At 52.0% G+C, this 17,321-nt stretch overlaps 9 protein-coding genes across 9 annotated transcripts; 6 read left to right on the forward strand and 3 right to left on the reverse strand.

The window, feature by feature from the left end:
- Positions 1-261: 261 nt before the first annotated feature.
- Positions 262-2,496, forward strand: SEPMUDRAFT_147318 (uncharacterized protein). The gene has a single exon (XM_016904225.1). It carries the CDS (start codon positions 388-390, stop codon positions 2,365-2,367), a length of 1,980 nt encoding a protein of 659 aa, XP_016763553.1. The 5' UTR covers positions 262-387; the 3' UTR covers positions 2,368-2,496.
- Positions 2,497-2,792: 296 nt separating this feature from the next.
- SEPMUDRAFT_80128 (uncharacterized protein) lies at positions 2,793-5,114 on the reverse strand. Its single transcript, XM_016910237.1, has 2 exons — positions 5,001-5,114; positions 2,793-4,946 (listed from the first exon to the last, which is right to left on the reverse strand). Exon 2 carries the CDS (start codon positions 4,890-4,892, stop codon positions 2,913-2,915), a length of 1,980 nt encoding a protein of 659 aa, XP_016763554.1. The 5' UTR covers positions 4,893-4,946; positions 5,001-5,114; the 3' UTR covers positions 2,793-2,912.
- A 1,083-nt stretch (positions 5,115-6,197) lies between these two features.
- Positions 6,198-6,794, forward strand: SEPMUDRAFT_37974 (uncharacterized protein; the record flags this gene model as incomplete). The annotated part of the gene is made up of 1 exon (XM_016908691.1): positions 6,198-6,794. The coding sequence occupies one exon, from the start codon at positions 6,198-6,200 to the stop codon at positions 6,792-6,794; it is 597 nt and encodes a 198-aa protein (XP_016763555.1).
- Positions 6,202-8,682, reverse strand: SEPMUDRAFT_147320 (AB-hydrolase YheT). The gene is made up of 5 exons (XM_016904226.1): positions 7,985-8,682; positions 7,835-7,930; positions 7,692-7,767; positions 7,505-7,560; positions 6,202-7,417 (listed from the first exon to the last, which is right to left on the reverse strand). Exons 1-5 carry the CDS (start codon positions 8,633-8,635, stop codon positions 6,905-6,907), a joined length of 1,392 nt encoding a protein of 463 aa, XP_016763556.1. The 5' UTR covers positions 8,636-8,682; the 3' UTR covers positions 6,202-6,904.
- A 265-nt stretch (positions 8,683-8,947) lies between these two features.
- On the forward strand, positions 8,948-10,299 carry SEPMUDRAFT_147321 (UPF0220 domain protein). Its single transcript, XM_016904227.1, has 3 exons — positions 8,948-9,682; positions 9,736-10,094; positions 10,153-10,299. Exons 1-3 carry the CDS (start codon positions 9,587-9,589, stop codon positions 10,214-10,216), a joined length of 519 nt encoding a protein of 172 aa, XP_016763557.1. The 5' UTR covers positions 8,948-9,586; the 3' UTR covers positions 10,217-10,299.
- Positions 10,300-11,208: 909 nt separating this feature from the next.
- Positions 11,209-12,799, forward strand: SEPMUDRAFT_147322 (uncharacterized protein). The gene has a single exon (XM_016904228.1). The coding sequence runs from the start codon at positions 11,346-11,348 to the stop codon at positions 12,459-12,461; it is 1,116 nt and encodes a 371-aa protein (XP_016763558.1). The 5' UTR covers positions 11,209-11,345; the 3' UTR covers positions 12,462-12,799.
- Positions 12,800-12,832: 33 nt separating this feature from the next.
- Positions 12,833-14,549, forward strand: SEPMUDRAFT_60263 (uncharacterized protein; the record flags this gene model as incomplete). The annotated part of the gene is made up of 3 exons (XM_016909518.1): positions 12,833-13,467; positions 13,535-13,926; positions 14,028-14,549. The coding sequence occupies 3 exons, from the start codon at positions 12,833-12,835 to the stop codon at positions 14,423-14,425; spliced, it is 1,425 nt and encodes a 474-aa protein (XP_016763559.1). The 3' UTR covers positions 14,426-14,549.
- Positions 14,550-14,611: 62 nt separating this feature from the next.
- On the forward strand, positions 14,612-15,757 carry SEPMUDRAFT_147323 (YWTD domain-containing protein). Its single transcript, XM_016904229.1, has one exon. The coding sequence runs from the start codon at positions 14,724-14,726 to the stop codon at positions 15,702-15,704; it is 981 nt and encodes a 326-aa protein (XP_016763560.1). The 5' UTR covers positions 14,612-14,723; the 3' UTR covers positions 15,705-15,757.
- Positions 15,758-15,898: 141 nt separating this feature from the next.
- SEPMUDRAFT_29762 (NAD(P)-binding protein) lies at positions 15,899-16,903 on the reverse strand (the record flags this gene model as incomplete). The annotated part of the gene is made up of 1 exon (XM_016908458.1): positions 15,899-16,903. A coding segment is annotated over one exon (1,005 nt), but the record flags the coding sequence as incomplete, so codon positions are not given.
- Between the last annotated feature and the right edge of the window lie 418 nt (positions 16,904-17,321).

The raw sequence follows: 17,321 nt of genomic DNA on the forward strand, positions 1-17,321 counted from the left end.
CTGTTGCTGTGTAAGGTAGAGGTATGTGTGTAGAGTACTTGAAGGTAAGGTAGATGGTGGAATTGGAAGCAATCGGGACGGGAATATTGGCGTGGGAACTAGTCCCAAGTGGGAAGCCAAGGGACGCGAGCACGGATACTCCCGTAGGCCTATCGCGCAAGACGTCCAGACCGGGGGGGGGGGGCACGGGGTAGTCGCGTCGCATCGACCCTTTCTCAGGTACCGGTATCTTCGAGAATAAATTACGACGAGACTTGACCTGGCGCCGTCGTGATCATCAACAGTACGCCACTGCCACCACTGCGGCAGACACGCAGCATTGGCGGCCGACGACTGACTATGGCGCGCACACGCTCTGCCTAACGTCGCTAACCATTCCCTCCCAGGATGCGATGTCAATGTCCGAAGCTCAAGCCCCTCCAGACCCGCCTGATCGCCTCCGTCGGCGCCCTCGCCCTCGTCGCGTTGGTCTACTGGTCGCTGGCCAATCCGCACTTGGCCTATGCTGCTGAATTGGCGTATGATGGGAGGGGCGAGTTGAGGGCCGGTCACGACCTGATCGACCAGATCGACCAGAACGACCACAATTTCTTCAGGATACAGGGGAGCAGCGACGAGGATGGGGGCGCGATTGCAAAGAGACAGACAGAAGAGCAGCAGCAGCAGATCAGCGGCAATGACATTGCTACGCCGTTCAACATAGCCGCGGGCAGCACAACCATCTTCCAGTATCCGAGTCGATTCCTGGCTCTCAATCATACCGACAGAGGTGTTGGGCTGCCAAGTGAATTATCAGGCAAGCGCGTGCTGAAGGCACAGCACTCAGATCTCCGCAAACGACAAGACGGCGATGCTGCTACGACCCTCTATATATCTGCCAATGTATGCTCTCAGCCCCAGTGGAACGGCACTGGTGTTCCTTCAAGCTCGCCTGGACAGCTCACCCTCTTCGTCTCGTCCACCTCTGGCAACGAGACACCCGGGCCCGGTCGCGAAAACACTACACAAACGGTGCATCGGTTCAGTGGCGGCTTCGTCAACGCTTCGGTTGAGGACGTCCGTGGGGACTGGTATATGGCAGTCCATGCCCCGGAAATACCGACCGGATTCACTGGAGAGTGGAACTACCAGCTGGCAGTCTCAATCGACGACTATTTCCATGCCGCCGATCTGGACGACCCATATCTCTATCAGGTCGACACAGACATCGATTCTGCTCTTCTGGTCACCGACAATCTGACACAAGCCGATTCAGACAGTGACATTTATCGGAAGTGGATGAATCTGGCAACCCCCTTCACACTCTTTGTTGCCAACAGCAGTCTCACTAGTATGGCTGGCATTGAAAGCTCGTATTGTGGTTTGCAGACACTCGTCAAAACCGATAACCAAATCCAAGCCGAGCAGAACGACATGGCTGGCAGCGAGTCCCACGTGGCTATGGGGATGATTACGCGAGGTCTAGGCCACAAGCCGAAGGCGCAGTTCCACGTCACAGACCTGACCGGCGCCAGTGACTATAAGGCTTTCCTCGCCATAAATGGCAACTCCACGGCAGCAGGCAATGGAGTCGTCGGTGGCGGCGGTAAAGTCTGGAAAGGAGTCCCATTCAGGACAAAGAGGGATGGCAATTGCCAGTTACTATTCAACCTGACATTCTGTGACGAAGTGGCCTACGCTGCTCCTGCAAACGCAAGCTCGACTTTCGAAAGTCTTCAGCGCTTTTACGAGAATTACACGCAAACATGGTACTCGAATTTCAATCTCACGTTGGCGCAAATTCCATGCAATACGACCTCAGACGCCAAATACTCCCTCGCTAGAGGTTGCGATGACTGTGCCAAAGCCTACAAGGAATGGCTGTGCGCAGTCTCAATACCACGGTGTGAAGACTTTTCTAACACAGCCTCCTACTTGCAGATACGTAATGTCGGGCAGGCGTTCAACAACGGAACCATGCTCGACGATACATTTTTGAATCAGAATTACGTTAGCATGGATGATGCGCCTACAGTGCAAGGCTCTCTGGCGTTTAATCAGACCTACATATCCAGCTTCGCGACCAACTCCTCGCGCAATGGACAAATTGATGCCGTCATCAGCCCCGGGCCGTACAAAGAAGTTCTCCCCTGTGAAGACTTGTGCTACAGTCTCATGCAAAGCTGTCCGGCCAGCATGGGCTTCGCATGCCCCTATCCTGGTCGAGGCCTCGAGCGGGGCTATGGCAAGCGTAGTGGAGATTTGACCTGCAGCTATCTGGGTGCGGTATACTACCTGAACGACGGGCCGGCAGGCATCGAGGCGAATGGGAGACTCGTGTGGGCTATCGTGGGCTTTCTCAGTCTGATTCTCGCTTTTCGGACATAGAAGGCCGACTATGCATGGCTCAGAAGACGCTGGAGGCGAATGAGGAATCACGCCGAGTAACTACATACCTGAGGTACAGGTAGTCGTGAGATGATACCCAAGATAGATGAGAATTGATTTTTATTACCTACGTGTACATACTTGAACATTTCATGTGGATCCTCATCAACCTAGTTTGCATATGTTGCTTGAGATATTGGCGGGGCCAGTCGAAATTGACCGTATGAAGCCTAACTCTGTGCACTTCTACCGTTCTACTGAGTTACCTACAGTAGCAGCTGGAGAAGACTTTCAGGCGAGACATTTGGAAATTATGATGGAGTGGGCAGGATGAAAAAAAAAGAAAGCCGCACGGCATTTTCTTTTTGCTTGTGAAACTCTGATTATATACATGAATGTTACGAATTCGCTAGCAAATGGATGGTATCAATCGTATTAAGGTATTTTGCAGACAAGTCGGCGTGGAGTCGTGGACATCTTGCGCTAGACGTCTTGTACAATAAATAAGGTAAGCAGTACACCACGTTAGGTACCTTGCGCCTACATCACTTTATCTTCACATCCTGAAACGCGTCCCGCACTTTCTCCGGCAGACTTGCCATGTGGTGTTGTGCTTCTTGCCTGATCTGCTCTGACTGCGCCTTGTTCCCGTGGAGTTCCAGCGTGTCGGCACACATCTTATCGGCTATCGCCAGCCAGAGTTTGTTGTTGCTCTTCATCGCAGTGGACCTGCTTGACTTTCCAGAACTCATCGCCTGCTGTCCGACGATATTCTTGAAGTATAATTCGGTCATCATTCCCATAATCACCATCAACAACTGGTTGTTATTGATGCTCTGAGCGGCAGAAACACTCTTCTGGAGAAGTGATTTGGTGTCAATGATCAACCCACCGCGTCGCCGTGACTCGGCAGCCTTGAGTATGTGGAGCAGAGAGTCCATGGCTTTGTTGCCGTGCTCACTGCCTGCGCTATTGATGATGACGCGGCAGTAAGGCTCGGTCCAGTCGAGGAGGAGCTCGGCTTCTTTGTGCTTGCCTCGGAGGTGCAGGATTTCAACACTGTTGAGCGCCGCAAGGACCTTGATCAGGTCGACTGGCGTTGTGTCGCCTTTGGCACCGCCAGGAAGTTTGACTTGGAGTGGGGATGAGCGATACAGCTCAAGCGCAGGATCAAGCTCTCCGAGAGCATGCTTGATGAGAGCGTTGAGATATGTCGCTAGTGTTACAGTCGCCGCACTGGGCGCCCCTTCGAGCAGAGGTAGGTCAAGGTCCTGGTATGCAACCATTGCCTTTTTGGCCTGGTCCCACTTAGAGGTCCCGCAAAATGCAAAGGCAACATACAGTCTTGCCGTGGCTCGCAACGAAATTTGAATCTGCCGACGTGCCGAAGCGAAGCTCTGTGACAATGGCATGTCCTTTAAGTCAAGCTTGCTCGAGATGAGAGCCTGATCTAGATATTTCAACGCCTCATTCGCTCGGCTGCCGTCAAGCGACGCGATGCCAGTGACTAGGTAGCCCACAATGTACGCCTGTGACTTGGTGAGCCATGAAAAGGCCAGACTGATGTTACCATTGGAAGCCCTTTGGAAGATGCCACCGCTGTCACTTTCCGCCTCCCACGCTTTGCTGTGACCGAGGTCGATACGCAGCGCACAGCCATGACTATTCGCCCACGAAGCATCAGCCGAGTTCTGGTCCATTTGCGAGTGCATAGCTTCTAGCTTGGTTTCTAACAGCTTCCGATCGAAGCGCACGAGTGAGCATGCGACATCCGTGCAGTCCAGAAGAATCCGCACTTGGGGCATGGCAGCCATTTCCGGCGTGAGTTGATGCATCCGAGCGGAAGCGATTGCTCTATTCGCAAGATCTACGCTGTCTGGTGTGCGAGCTCGCAGGTGTACAAGTGCCTCGAGCGTGAACGCCAGTATTTGTACAGAAACATGGGAATACCTGGTCGCCACCGCAGACACCGCAGTGAGATATCGTACGAGTGACACCGTCTCATAGTGATTATCGGAGATCTCAAGTCCAAACGATACGCGCAGGAAGTAGAATGCGTAGACCCAGTGTAAAAGATGTAGCTTCTCTGATTCCGCAGCAAGCCTCTCCGCGGTCTTCATCGCTGTCTTGAATTTGCGGCTCTTGAACCAGACTCTGGCTGTTAGATGGTGCATGGCATACTTCAGGTCTATCAAATGTGCCCGCTCGCACAATGTGATGCCTTTGCTCAGGCATTCTTCCGCTTCTGTAAGGTTCTCTGTCTCTTCATAAAGCAGACTGGCATACCTCAAGCGGATACGTGCCTCCTTCCTGGCATCAGCAATGCGATAGTTCTTCAACACAGAGTCCAGGCAGCCCATGCCGGTGGCCAACAAACTTTGGTACGAGTCCAAGAGTTCCTCGGACACTTCTGCACCTGACAAGGAGCCAGACAGGCTGTAAGCAGCGTTGATGTAGTCATCTGAGAGTGCGAGGAGTGCTGACTGGTAATCGATGCTAATCCCCGGAGTGGGCGTCGTCGGCATGTTTGACGATGCAAGCTCTGTCAATGGTGAGGACTCAGGAGCAAGGTGTCTGACCTGCGTGAAGTGGTCCTGCTGTCCTGATCCTGGTTCTTGTTTGAATTGCTGCACTCGTGGTGTCGCTACTCCGGGATCTGGTGATCTGCAGACGGGTACAAATGTGCCATCGTTTGACCTTCTCCGCTTTGGAGCCTGTACGTGAGCTGTCGTAACCGTTGGAGCTTGTACGCGAGTTGTCATTACAGCCGGATCTTGCCTCTGCGCCATGGCGGGATTCATCGCCGTGGCTGCCTGATTCCACATGGCGTTCATAACCGGTGCGGCTTGCTGAGGCATGCTTCTGTACTGGACAGGCTGCGAAAAGCTCGACTGGGCCGGTCTCTGGTCCGAGTCGCGTCTGTGCGGTGCAGTCTGCTGTGGAGCTCGAATTTGCCTCTGATCTTGCAAGGGCATTCTCGGCTGAACAGGTGAAGGTCTTCGATATTCACTCGGAGAGGGTGCATAGCCTGGCGATACATGTGACTGCAGACTCTGAGCGTGTGGGGGCTGTTGGCATTGTCGCTGTGGCTGAGCTAGGACTTGGGCGTTGGCAGCCGCTGATCTCGCATTCGATGTGGAAGACTCATGTATTGGTGGCGACCATGGATTCTCGGGCCATTGAGAAGCGCTTGCGGAGCGATGTTGAGAGGACTGCGGACGAAGAGCCTGTGGCGTCTGAACCACCTGTCTTGGCTGAGGCGGTGGTTGGTAACGATGTAGAGGGTCTGGAGAGTACTGCAACACCTGTGCTGGCGGTTGTGGCGGAGACAGATATGGCTGTGGAGGAGGATATGTCGCAGCGTCGGGCGGCTGATAGTATGAGCCCGGGCGTTGTTCGAAGTACTGAGGTGTCTGTACCGGGCGTTGATGGTATGGCTGCTGTTGCTGTTGCTGCTGCTGCTGCTGCTGCATCGGTCGTGCTTGCCCGTTGTTGTTCGGAGTTCCCATATGATGCCCATAATGATACTGCGGCACGAAGCCGTCCTGGTAGGGCATCGCTGGCAGTGCCGGGTGCCTCGACTCTATCGGCCCGTGACCACTTTCGCTATACCACGTCCTTCCATACTGCCAAAGTGTCGCCTACGCCATATCCATCGGGGTGGAGTTGGACCTCGCGCCGCGCCCCCTTCGCGTCGACAAGGATCTTGATTCGCTGCGCAGCTGCCTCCGCTGTAGGCGCAAACTCTATTCTGCAATTTCAAGTTGTGGTCCCTGTGGTGGAAGTCTTCAATTCGGCTTCGACCTATCCTGCAACGCAAACCTGTGACCATGGCCCCCAAACAGAATCGCGTTACGAGGCCCAGCAGTGGACCCAAGCGTACTCCATCGAAGTCGTCTTCCGCCAGCGGCCCGCCGACCAAATCAAAAAAGCCCGGCAAGAAAGCGCCTCCGGTGAAGACGAACAAAGCAGTAAAGCAAGGCACGGCAAAATCGAAGCTTCCCCCTCACAAGCGGTACACAGAGTCGGAATTGAAAGTGCCGCAGCTCAATGGAATCATCCCCGCAGGTGTCTCTAAACCTCCAAATCAGAAGAAGGGCAAGGTCTTCGTGGATGACAAGGAAAGCATGAACGTGATCATGGCCATGGTCATGGCGGAGAAGGAAGGCAATCTCGAGAGTAAGATGATGAAGACCAGACAGCTGGAGGAGGTCCGGGCGGCGAAGTTGGCGGAAGCTGAGAAGAGAGTTGCGGGCAAGAAATCTGAGATGGAAGATCGGAAAGCCAACATCAAGACCGAGGGCAAGAAGAGCAAGAGACGTCGGAGTGACAGAGATGGCGATGGCGAGGATGGCGATCGAAGCAACAAGAAGGTTGACGATGGTTCGAAGAAGGTGAAGCTGAGAAAGCGTGTCAGCTTCGGTTGAGCTTGCGCTCGATGCATGCATGCATTGGGCTGTACAGGTCTATCATCTATCGTCGTCTATCTGGCGGCGCGCCACGCTGGCACTAGATCTGTCGCTTTTCTGGGTGACCCCTACTCCTTGTTCGGTCGATATGATTTCCTCCGCATCGAATCATAAACGAAGGGCGTAGCGTGGCCTCCATGCGGACCTTGCCTGCCGAAAACAGGGACTTCGATCTTGTCGAAGTCAATATCTCGCATGGCATTCAAGAACCCGACAGCAGGCTTCGCATGCCATCTTCCACCTCCCAATTCGAACCATGCCAGATGTCCACCCGAGCTCGTAGCCGCCATGACCACATACGGATTCTGCGTGATCTCGGCGTACGGCACCGCCTGGTCGCAGGCGATGGGATCATCGATCGCGTGGATGCACAGCACCGGAATTCGAACCGACATTACGCTATCCGAGCTGCTCGCATCGCGATAGTACGCGCCTTCTGTTGGATAGCCCCAGGTGGCGCATTGCACAGCCCGATCGAACTCGTGAAGGAATCGGAGCTTGTGGATTTCCTCAATCTTAATAGAAGTGTTCTTCGTAATTTGCTCCTTGTGGGCATCGAAAAGTCGAAGCATGTTTCGTCCCTGAGATGGGTTAGTGCCCTGCACATGGCCACATTGGCATATCTCGTTCTGTATGTCTCATGATGGGCTGTGTCCACGAGAGCTTACCATTGTTTTCGAATAGACATTCCGGCCAATGTAAGTGCTTTGCAAGAACATGTTACCTAAAAGTAGAAGGCCGCAGGATTAGAATGTGTCTTTTGATGCGGACTTTTTGAGCGACGTCGTTCCAGAAGAGCGTGCGCTTAGTGAGGCGTCGATGATAGGAGGTGCTTTCTAATGCGATCTGACTTACTCAACTCAAGTTTCCAGGGATTGGAAACCACGACCGCAGCATTCAGAATGCATTTGTCGCCTTCTTCGCCAAGATACTGTAGCAACGAAACACTTCATCAGCAGAATTCTTTGATCACTAGTGGTTTTGGGGTTACATCGCACATTGGTGAGTATATTCGCGCCCAAAGAAAACCCTATTCCATAAAGCGGTCGGTTTGGCCATGTTTTTCTGGCCCACTGAACGGTTTGGCGAATGTCCTGCATCGGTATTAATGACATGACCAAGCTGTTATGTACTGTAACGATACGCACCCACGTTGCTCTCGCATTGTACAGTATACTCGTTGTGATTTTGGATCCAGCACAACCACGGCTGTTGACCACTAGAGCTTCCCATTCTCCTCCAGATATTCCTGTAGTAGCAGCCTTGTCATTCTCAGGCGCAGCCCTGACCAAGGGCTCAAGAACGTGTCTGAGATACGTTTCGTACGATCCGCCACTCAAGCCGTGAAGAGTGATAAGCAGCGGCTTCGTGTCTTCGGTTGCCAGGTTCTCGAACTCTTTATCGCTGAAATAAGTCGTTCTGGGTGGGAGCTCATTATGGCCCACGCCCATGGGGTCTTCTCGCAAGCCAACGTCTTCTGGTCCGCCGTCCTTGGCTTCCCCAGCTGTTTCAGGGGGAGAGGTCACAAAATCTACTGTAAAGTGACCTTTGAAGTCCTCGTCCTCTTGCTTGAAAACTCGACGCTTATAATGGATTGCTGGACCATCGTATTTCATTGCTGTCCACGCGGTCTGGAGGTGGCCATTGAACAGGAACGGATTGAGGTTGCATGCTGGAATCACGTCCTTACAGATTTCCGAGAGATGTCGTGTAGGCCCAGTCTTGGTGGGTAGCTTGATCGTTTCCTCATGGTGAGTGTATGTTGTCGAGCAAGCGCCTGGGTACCAGGAGAAAGCCATGTCGTTTTATGTGTACAATGGACGGGCACGATTAGCAGGCTTTATATACAATTTTCTTCCAAGTGATTACATTGCCCCCTCGGTCCACGGGCGTATGTCTACACACAGTCTAGGTGGTCGACATGTGAAAGCCGCCAAGCGTTGAGGTGAAGACACGGTCTGCTCGTGTATCGGCTATTCCTGCCCTGGTCACACTCTGCTGACGGTGACATTGAACTACGAAGGCAGCTTCAGCCGGGTGCTGACTGGACTGGCTTCACACCTCTCTCAGACGACATGCTGCTATAGTCTTCACGAGCTTCAAACCGACTGCAACGCTGCTTCTGCACGGCTCCGTGTAATTGTCGCACTGCTTCATCGACACCTCTCGCGCGTTGCTACTATAGCAATCCTCATCACCACCCAAGCTGGCGCAAGCACTGGCGCCTCATCTTATTCGCGCACTCCACAACCAACGGAACCGCTAGGAAGGCTCCGAACCTGTGTACGAGATCATTGGGAGGCATTGCAAGCTACTGTTAGACCCTCGAGACATAGGCTACAAAGGTAGAATCCTGACCAGGATCAATACCTTGCGACATAGCCGTCGAGAGCATTCGGAGGACTTCAGGAAGCAGTGCAGAGCAGCTCGAATCACGCGCCAGGCCAGAAAAAGGGAGAGAAAGCTGGCATCCTAGCTGTAATTCACAGGCACGATCGAGCAGACGGCACCAACAGTGACGATAGCGAAGTCACGACGGGACTTTCGGCGGGCGCACAGAACGAACGTGGGCGAGCGCGATCAACTCAGGTTCAAGAGCTGGATTAAGAAGCACAAAGAGCTAGTACGACTGCAAGAGAATCGTATCTCATCATCGCTGAAGGCACGCTTGTATCGTGCGAAAGGGAAGTCTGCAAAAGCCCGGCAGAGAGCTGTACGATCCCTCTGAACCACACACTCTTGACACCACGATGGACGACCGCCTCTTCCGCTACCGATTTCCTCGCCCGGAGTGGCTCAATAGTGCCAATACGCGCACTGCAGGAGTGTACACTTCTGGTGCATTGGTAAGATGGCTCGTCGAAGATGGATATCTGCATTTGAGCTAACACTTCTGTAGTTCGCTATTGCCCTTTTCGTTCTCATTGACGCATCCGTCTACAGCAATGGCAATCAAAACGGCTCTAGCCTTCACCTCAACTTCGTGGACTGGATCCCTGGAATCTTCTCCTTCCTTGGCATGGTCGTAATCAACAGCATTGACAAGACTCGCTTATCGGGCGACACGTTCGCATATTCTGGTGATGGTGTCGCATGGAAGGCACGAGTCGTGCTGTTTATGGGATTTGCTGCGATGGCTGGTGGGCTCGCTGGAGGTGTCACGATCATGGTTATCAAGTATGTTACGCATGACGCCAAGGGAATGCAGCTGTGGTTTGGTGTCTCAAACCTGGTTGCGAACGCGCTAGTCATGTTGAGGTGAGTCCAAGATCCCGCACTCATCAGTTCTTGAGTGAATGCTGACACTGAGATCTAGCTCTGCGGTACTATGGGTCAGCCAGAACATAGAGGACGACTACACCTATAACTTGGCTCTGTAAGTGGGTTGGAGGCCGAGTCTGCTCCTGATACACTGTAACTATAGCATACCTATTCATCGGTTGGAATTGAGAGGGCCTTTTACTGCAATGATCCACATATACACGATAAGTGAGGAATCCTTGGGGCTGCAAATGCTGCCACATCGTAGGCAAAGAATGCTGATCGGGCCCTGCTTGCCCATTCACTGTGATGGGTTGCCCTGAGGCCCCTGGCCCACAGCGCAGTGAAGCACATCCAGAGTCGTCACTTCAGATGTCTCGTTGCACGCATAACGGCAACGTCGACTACAGCAATAATTGGTATGTCGACTCGTACCGCCGCAAGCTCATCTTTGAATTTGAACTATCCTGCACACATCGACAAAGACGCTGCCAAAACAAAGACCACCGACTTCAGATTCACCATCTTGCACGAGAGAGATCAGGTCGCATCGCCGGGATAACGCTGGTGTTAGCGCAAAGTTGAAGCCAGCCCCAGAGATCTCATCGTCGAGATCAAGTCTTACTGAGATTGATTCTCATCGAGATTGATTGTGATTGACGCTACTTGGGAGGCAGAGTGATAGAGGCAGGACATGATCACGACTTTGACGCGACTTGGATACATTACGAGCGCGAGCATTGCCTCCAATGTGTAGGAGGTAGCCCATCCCATCACTCCACAATGATCTGTGAAAGCACCAACAATTCACTCGAAAACAATGCGAGCGAGCTAGCGTTCGTTCTCGTTTTCGTCTTCTGCTGATGACTCGGGTTCCCTGTGCTGTCCCGTGCCGAGGCTTATGGAATTCTACAAAATGCGAGCTCCGATTCGCTGTATCGTTCGGCTGGCTCACTCATTCACTAGTCCTAAACATTTCACATGCAAGACACGCTGGGGGAGTTGTACAATCTTGTTGGGCGTGTCCGTATAATAACATATTCTTATTAAATGCCGTCCTTTGAGGGGACTTGACAGTGACTCTTCATGGCAGATGACGATCATCGTATAGAACTAGCTTCTTTCTGATATCGCCTTTCTTCTCCTTCTCTCTTGTCTCCTCCCTTATCCTCTTCTTCCTCATCGTCCTCCACCACCACCGCCACCACCACCTCCTCCTCTCTTCGATCACCTTGATCCTCCTCGACCATGTCCGCAGCGACGCGATTACCGGCAGTGGCAGGCGCTCTCGCTGTCGTCGGAGGGGCCTTCGCATTCCTCTCGCACCCGACTGTGCAGCACTTCTTTACTGAGCGTTTCGGCTCCAAGGCTGGGTCCACCATGCTCAAACTCTGCGCCGCCGCCTTCGCGTTGGCCAACCTCAAAAACGTGCCTGGCTTCTGGCACATCCGCGTCCTTCGAGGGATCATCTACCAAATATATTTCAACAAAAAGCACGCGATACCTCCGAAACACATCTTTGCGCCGCTCATTACACAGTCGAGGAACACGCTATGGGACTGCGACTACAACATCCACAAGAGCAACAGCACCTATTTCGCCGACTTGGACGTTGCGAGAGCCCACACTGTGGGCGCCATCATCAGAACCGGCTTGGCTAGACTCAATGCAGGAGACCAGGAAGGACTTCCCAAGAGCAATGTTGAAGCCAAAGGGAAATACGTGGTGGCTTTGGGCGCTGTTTCCTGTTTCTTTCAGAGACAAGTTGAACCTCTTCAGGCATTCGAGATATACACGCGAGTTCTGAGTTGGGACCGGAAATGGCTGTATATGGTGTCGCATATCGTTCAAAAGGGGAAAATCAAGCCAGACAGCTATGTGTTGCAGCCTTGGAAGAATCGAAAGGGAGGGCAGCAGAAGACCAAGGCGGGAGAAGAGGATTTGACCAAGTACATCTTTGCTACCAGTGTGGCCAGATATGTGTTCAAGAAAGGGAGATTGACCATCAATCCCGAGATTGTGCTGGAGAGATCGAGACTACTGCCTGCGAGGCCAGCAGGAGTCGGCTTTCCGCCGAGAGCGGAGGCTGGAGAATCACAACTCGATCCCACAGCGACGCCGTTCAATCCTGCGACACCAGCGGCAAACTTGGGGGAGAGTGCGGTGCTTGTGGGAGACGAGCTCGAGAGCAAGCTTCAAGGGGTTCCAAGTCAGGCTACCGACGATGATGCGTGGACGTGGGATGATATGGAGAAAGAACGTCTGAGAGGATTAGAGCTTGCAGGCCATTTCGATGCCCTCAACGCTTGTCATGGTGAGCTGAGAGCAGGGGATGTATTGGGCAAGTATAATGATTATTGGTGATGAAAGAAGACGGGAGAGGGCGATTTACATGAATTATAGGTAGACAAGATACCCGCTAGAGTCCACCAGAACTGGACATGTACAAATGCACGAGAAGATATCGAAGCTACGCTTGTAGAATAGGAACCGACCTCGTCTCGTTTGAGTTCGAATGAGCTGTGCTAGATCTGGTCGAAGTGCGAAGCTTCTATCTGAATCTTGTACCACAACTGCCACGACTTGAAGCTCACCTTCGAGCGATCACTCGATTGCTCTTTGCTCTCTTTTCGATGCTTTGTTTGCAGCGTATCAATGCCACGCCCCGACTTCGCATTCTCCTTCGACCTTTCTCGACAAACACAGCACTTCACTCTGGCGAGAAGAACAGGAGGATGTCGTATCAGCAGCAATTCCACACCAGGCTGCTCCAGCAGCTCAATGATACCAATTCCAGGAATCTCGAACTCCAGTGCTTGCTTGCTCAGAAAGACGATCAACTCTCGACCCTCAACACCCGACTTTCGACTGCGCTTGTCTCGCCTGGTGCTGGTTCTGGGAGTCAGAGTGATTCCCAGGGCCATGCCAGTATTGCAAACCTCCAGCGTCGCAATGCCGACACTCAAAGGCTGCTTGACCACGCTCAACAAGCCGCTGCTGCTGCCGAAGGAAAACTGAAAAGTTCGACGAGCAGGTTCCAGCAGATTGAAGCAGATTTGCGGAATCAAGTGAATGAGTTGCAAACAGAGCTTCGTCATTGCAATCAGCAGCTGAAGAATCGCGGCGGTGGTGGCGGCTCACAACAACCACACAAGAGTGCGCAGTGGACCGCTTCCACCGGCGTTGCGCCACGAGCAGAACTCGATGCGGCGAATGCTGAAGTGAAGAGGCTTCGAAGTGCATTTGCTTCACTTCAGAAGCAATTCGAGCAAGAGAAGAAAGAAGGTGGTCAACATCGCAGATTCCCAATCGCAGACTCCGAGAAGTCGCGCCACATCGAGCATCAAGATGACGAAGAAACAATGCCCAGGTGAGTGGTCTCGGATGCCATCCAACTCCAAGTTCCGCTCACAACTGTTCGGCTAACAATTGCGTAGTCTCAAACAAGAGCAGGTGGATATCCCCTGCGCCCCTGTAGCTAGTGGACCAGCCCCTAAACAGATACGTCAATCACTCGCCCCGGGACCGCATCGTGAATCAACCCATTCTCTCGTGGTTGCAGACTCGAATGCGAGGCCATTACAAGCACAGAAGCGATCTCGACCTTCACTATCAAAACATGGTGCTCGAATGTCTCCTGCTAAGAAAGCTCGATCTGAGGTAGCTGAACAATCCGACTCGAGCTCCAGCGCAGAAGCCACTGAAGACGAACTCGACAACGACGAAGAATTTTCCCTTTCCACTGCACCCGCCGCCACTTCTCTACAGCAGAAGTCAATCGTTCATCACCCCGACGTCATTAAAGACCTGCAACAACGCTTCGAATTTCGTAAGTAGATATATGTATCACAGGCAGAGCCCATGACGAGACGTCTACGAGACATGATAATAGCATGATTGCCAATGGCAGGTTCACTAACGCATCTGCAGAAGCTGTGACCGAGCACTACCACAGTGGCGACATCGACACCTTCCACTCCCGTGATGATCTCAGTGGTGAATGTGCAGAACTCTGGGCTCGAATCAAGAAGCAGGTCGATGAGTGGGAGGAAGCCAAAGGCGAAGACTGGAGATTCGAGTTTGAGAAGCCGGGGTATAGGATGGTCAATCCTCCTTGCGTGACGACCAAGTTAAAGGGAAAAGGGGGAAAGATGCAGTGGCGGGCGGGCTGCGAGGGCAAGTTTGCGTGCAAAAAATGTGTTGCGGAAGAAAGGCCCTGTTTCACGTGGAATGGAGAAGAGTTCTGGTTGTTACCGTTGCATGAAGAGGACCGCAAGTGGAAAGTCGAGGCTGGGAGTGAGATCCGATATTGGCTCAACGTTGAGTGAAGTGTGCTGCAATGTCGGAGCGGCGGTATTTTATTGATTCCGCGACTCCAGGGCGAATATGTGTCCAGACCCGTCCACGTTTGGTACACCGTATCGAAATGACTTTATTAGAGACACAGCCGCGTCATCCCGCGCGTTGACGCGTTTAAATGGGTACACTGGTCTGGCATTGCTTTAATAGTCCCCAAAAGGTGACATCTCAGAAAAAAAAAAGAGTCCACAGAGACAATTAAAACATCTTTAGAAAACAATATTCCTGTCCGCCTTCCAAACAATCCTCACGCCAAGCTCTATTACCATGCCTTCAGCAGACAAGGTCACTGTGCTCTACGTGCTCGATGTCAAAGATGCCAAAGACGACGACAAGCTGGACGTATCCGGTCGTGTGGCAGTCGGATCCGTCGTCAAGGGTGGATTGCAGACATTGATTGAGCATCAAGAGAGACCGGATGGTATCGAAGTCATATCCGAAGGCGATGGACACCTCATCTGGACACAAATGGGAATCCCCAACAAAAACGATGGCCACATCCAATGCTCGGATCTCGACGGGAAAAACATTCGAGACGTCTACGCTCCAGGAGAAATCCACACGCCGAAACAGTGCAGCGTGGACGTGATCAACCACAAATTCTACGTCTGCGACCGCGAGGGCATGCGCGTCCATCGCTCCAATCTCGACGGCAGCGAAAAAGAAGTCCTAATTCGTCGCGGAGACTACAACAACCCGGAGCACGTCTCCGACAAAACCCGCCATTGCGTCGGCATCTGCGTGGATCAGAAACGCGGCAAATTCTACTGGACGCAAAAGGGTACGAGCAAGGGCGGCAAAGGCTTCATCTATCGCGCCAACATTACCATGCCTCCGGGAAAAAATGCCGACACGCGAGATGATATTGAGACATTATTCCGCAACCTTCCCGAGCCGATTGATCTGGAAATTAATCCCGAGACGCAGACGCTGTATTGGACGGATCGAGGCGCGGAACCCAAGGGGAATACGTTGAACAAGGCGGATATTTCGGGTGATTTCTCGTCTTCGACGGAAAATCGGGATTATCAGGTGTTGGGAGAGCATTTGCATGAGGCGATTGGTCTCAAGGTTGATGAGGTGAATAAACATATCTATGTTTCGGATCTGGGAGGGAGTATATACCGATATGGGTTGGAAGGCGGGAAACCGGAGAATTTGTTTGAGGGAGAGGGTGTCTATACGGGTCTTGCATTGGCTCGGTTGGAGAAGAGTCGGGCAAAGGCAATGTTTGGATTCGATGCGTGAGATGGATGGATGGAATAGTAGCAAGCAGTAAGAAAATGAAAAACTTACAGGAAGAAGCTTGTCATGACAAACAATAACAAAAGCATTCAATCATATAAAATTCCCGCCGCGATCAATTTCCGCTGAACATCAATCGCCTGCGCAACCGCACTTTCGACATTATCCAAGCAGAAGAAGCCATCATCATCATCATCATCATCATCCTCCTCTGCACCATTCAACAACTCATCATTATCTCCTTTCGCATACAACGTCTTCCCCGACGTCCAAATGCGCCGTAAAGTCACTACCGGATTCTCCCTTTCCAACCGCTCCAATTCTTCCACACTCGTATATCCCACTTGCCATTTCTCTCCTCCCGTCTGCCTCTCAAATTCTGCCAGAAGCTCATGCGGCGTCGTCGTGAAGGAATTTACTCGTAATGCTCGATTTTTTGTTACATTACCACCATTAGCATTACCATCCGAATGCTGTTGCTGTTGCTTTTGTTGTTGTAAGAGAGCAGCAACAACAAATTTCCCCACATCACGCATTGTCGTCAAGGAGATTTTGCCATTTCCATCACCTAGCAATACTGCTCGTTTGCGATGTACATCAAATGTACCCCAAGCTTCCTTCTCGGGCGGTTGTGCACTGAGATATAATGATCGATCGGCATCTGCGTATGGTCCTGTGACGATATATGTATACTCTAGATGATTATTGTAATCATCATTATTGCCCGTTTTTGATGTTGTTGATAATGTAGATGTAGATGTTATCTCCCTCAACAGCGCACGAACACGCAACTTGCGCTGATGCGGTATCTCATGCGCAGAAGTCTCGTCATATTCCACATCAGTACCGAATTCACTAGGAAAAAAATATTTCACAGTAGGATGAACAGCGGCGAGTCTGATGAGTTTTTCTTGTGTGTCAATGACGGGTCTTCCCAGGGCGGAAATGATGGTGTCGAAGCCGCCATCATCATCATGGCTATTGTACGCTGCGGTGATGTCGGTGTCGGAGGTAATGTCGCCCGAGAGGATTTTGACGCCTTGATGTTGGAGATGGGAGATGTGGTCGGGTTTGTCGGTGAGTGTGTTTCGGGAGGTGAAGATTGCGATGGTGCCGAAGTGATGTTTGTTGGTGAGGATGGCGTTGGTGATGTGTGTTCCGATGAGTCCCGTGGCTCCGAAGATAAGAATGTTCTTGTTGGTCATATTTGAAGCGACTTGGCGGTAGTCTTCACAACACGAGTAACTGTTGTTGGTTTGGCGTTGAGAAGAAGGTTTTATGAGTACGAGTTCACCCGTTTGCTTAGTCGGAGTCGGAGAATCGGCGTGTTGGGAGTTGCCCGATTAGTGATTTTTGGTTGAAGATTACGAGCTGTATAAGTGTATATTGATGAGTTTCTGATACAACGAGGTGTATATACTCAAGCTACATCGGTTGTAGGTACTCTTCAAGTCGTATGCAGAGCCTTTATAACAGTCAACTCGTCCAGGCATTTATAAGCAAAAGTTGTTACTGAAAACAGTCAAGTCTACCTGCAAGGATGTCGTTATACACGCGACGTCGACATCTTCACCTCGGCTACTTCTCCTGACGACCCTTCTCTCCTCACGAGACACGCGA

The sequence above is a fragment of the Sphaerulina musiva genome (genome assembly GCF_000320565.1).
Source record: "Sphaerulina musiva SO2202 unplaced genomic scaffold SEPMUscaffold_2, whole genome shotgun sequence".
In the NCBI taxonomy this organism is placed as follows: Eukaryota; Fungi; Ascomycota; class Dothideomycetes; order Mycosphaerellales; family Mycosphaerellaceae; genus Sphaerulina; species Sphaerulina musiva.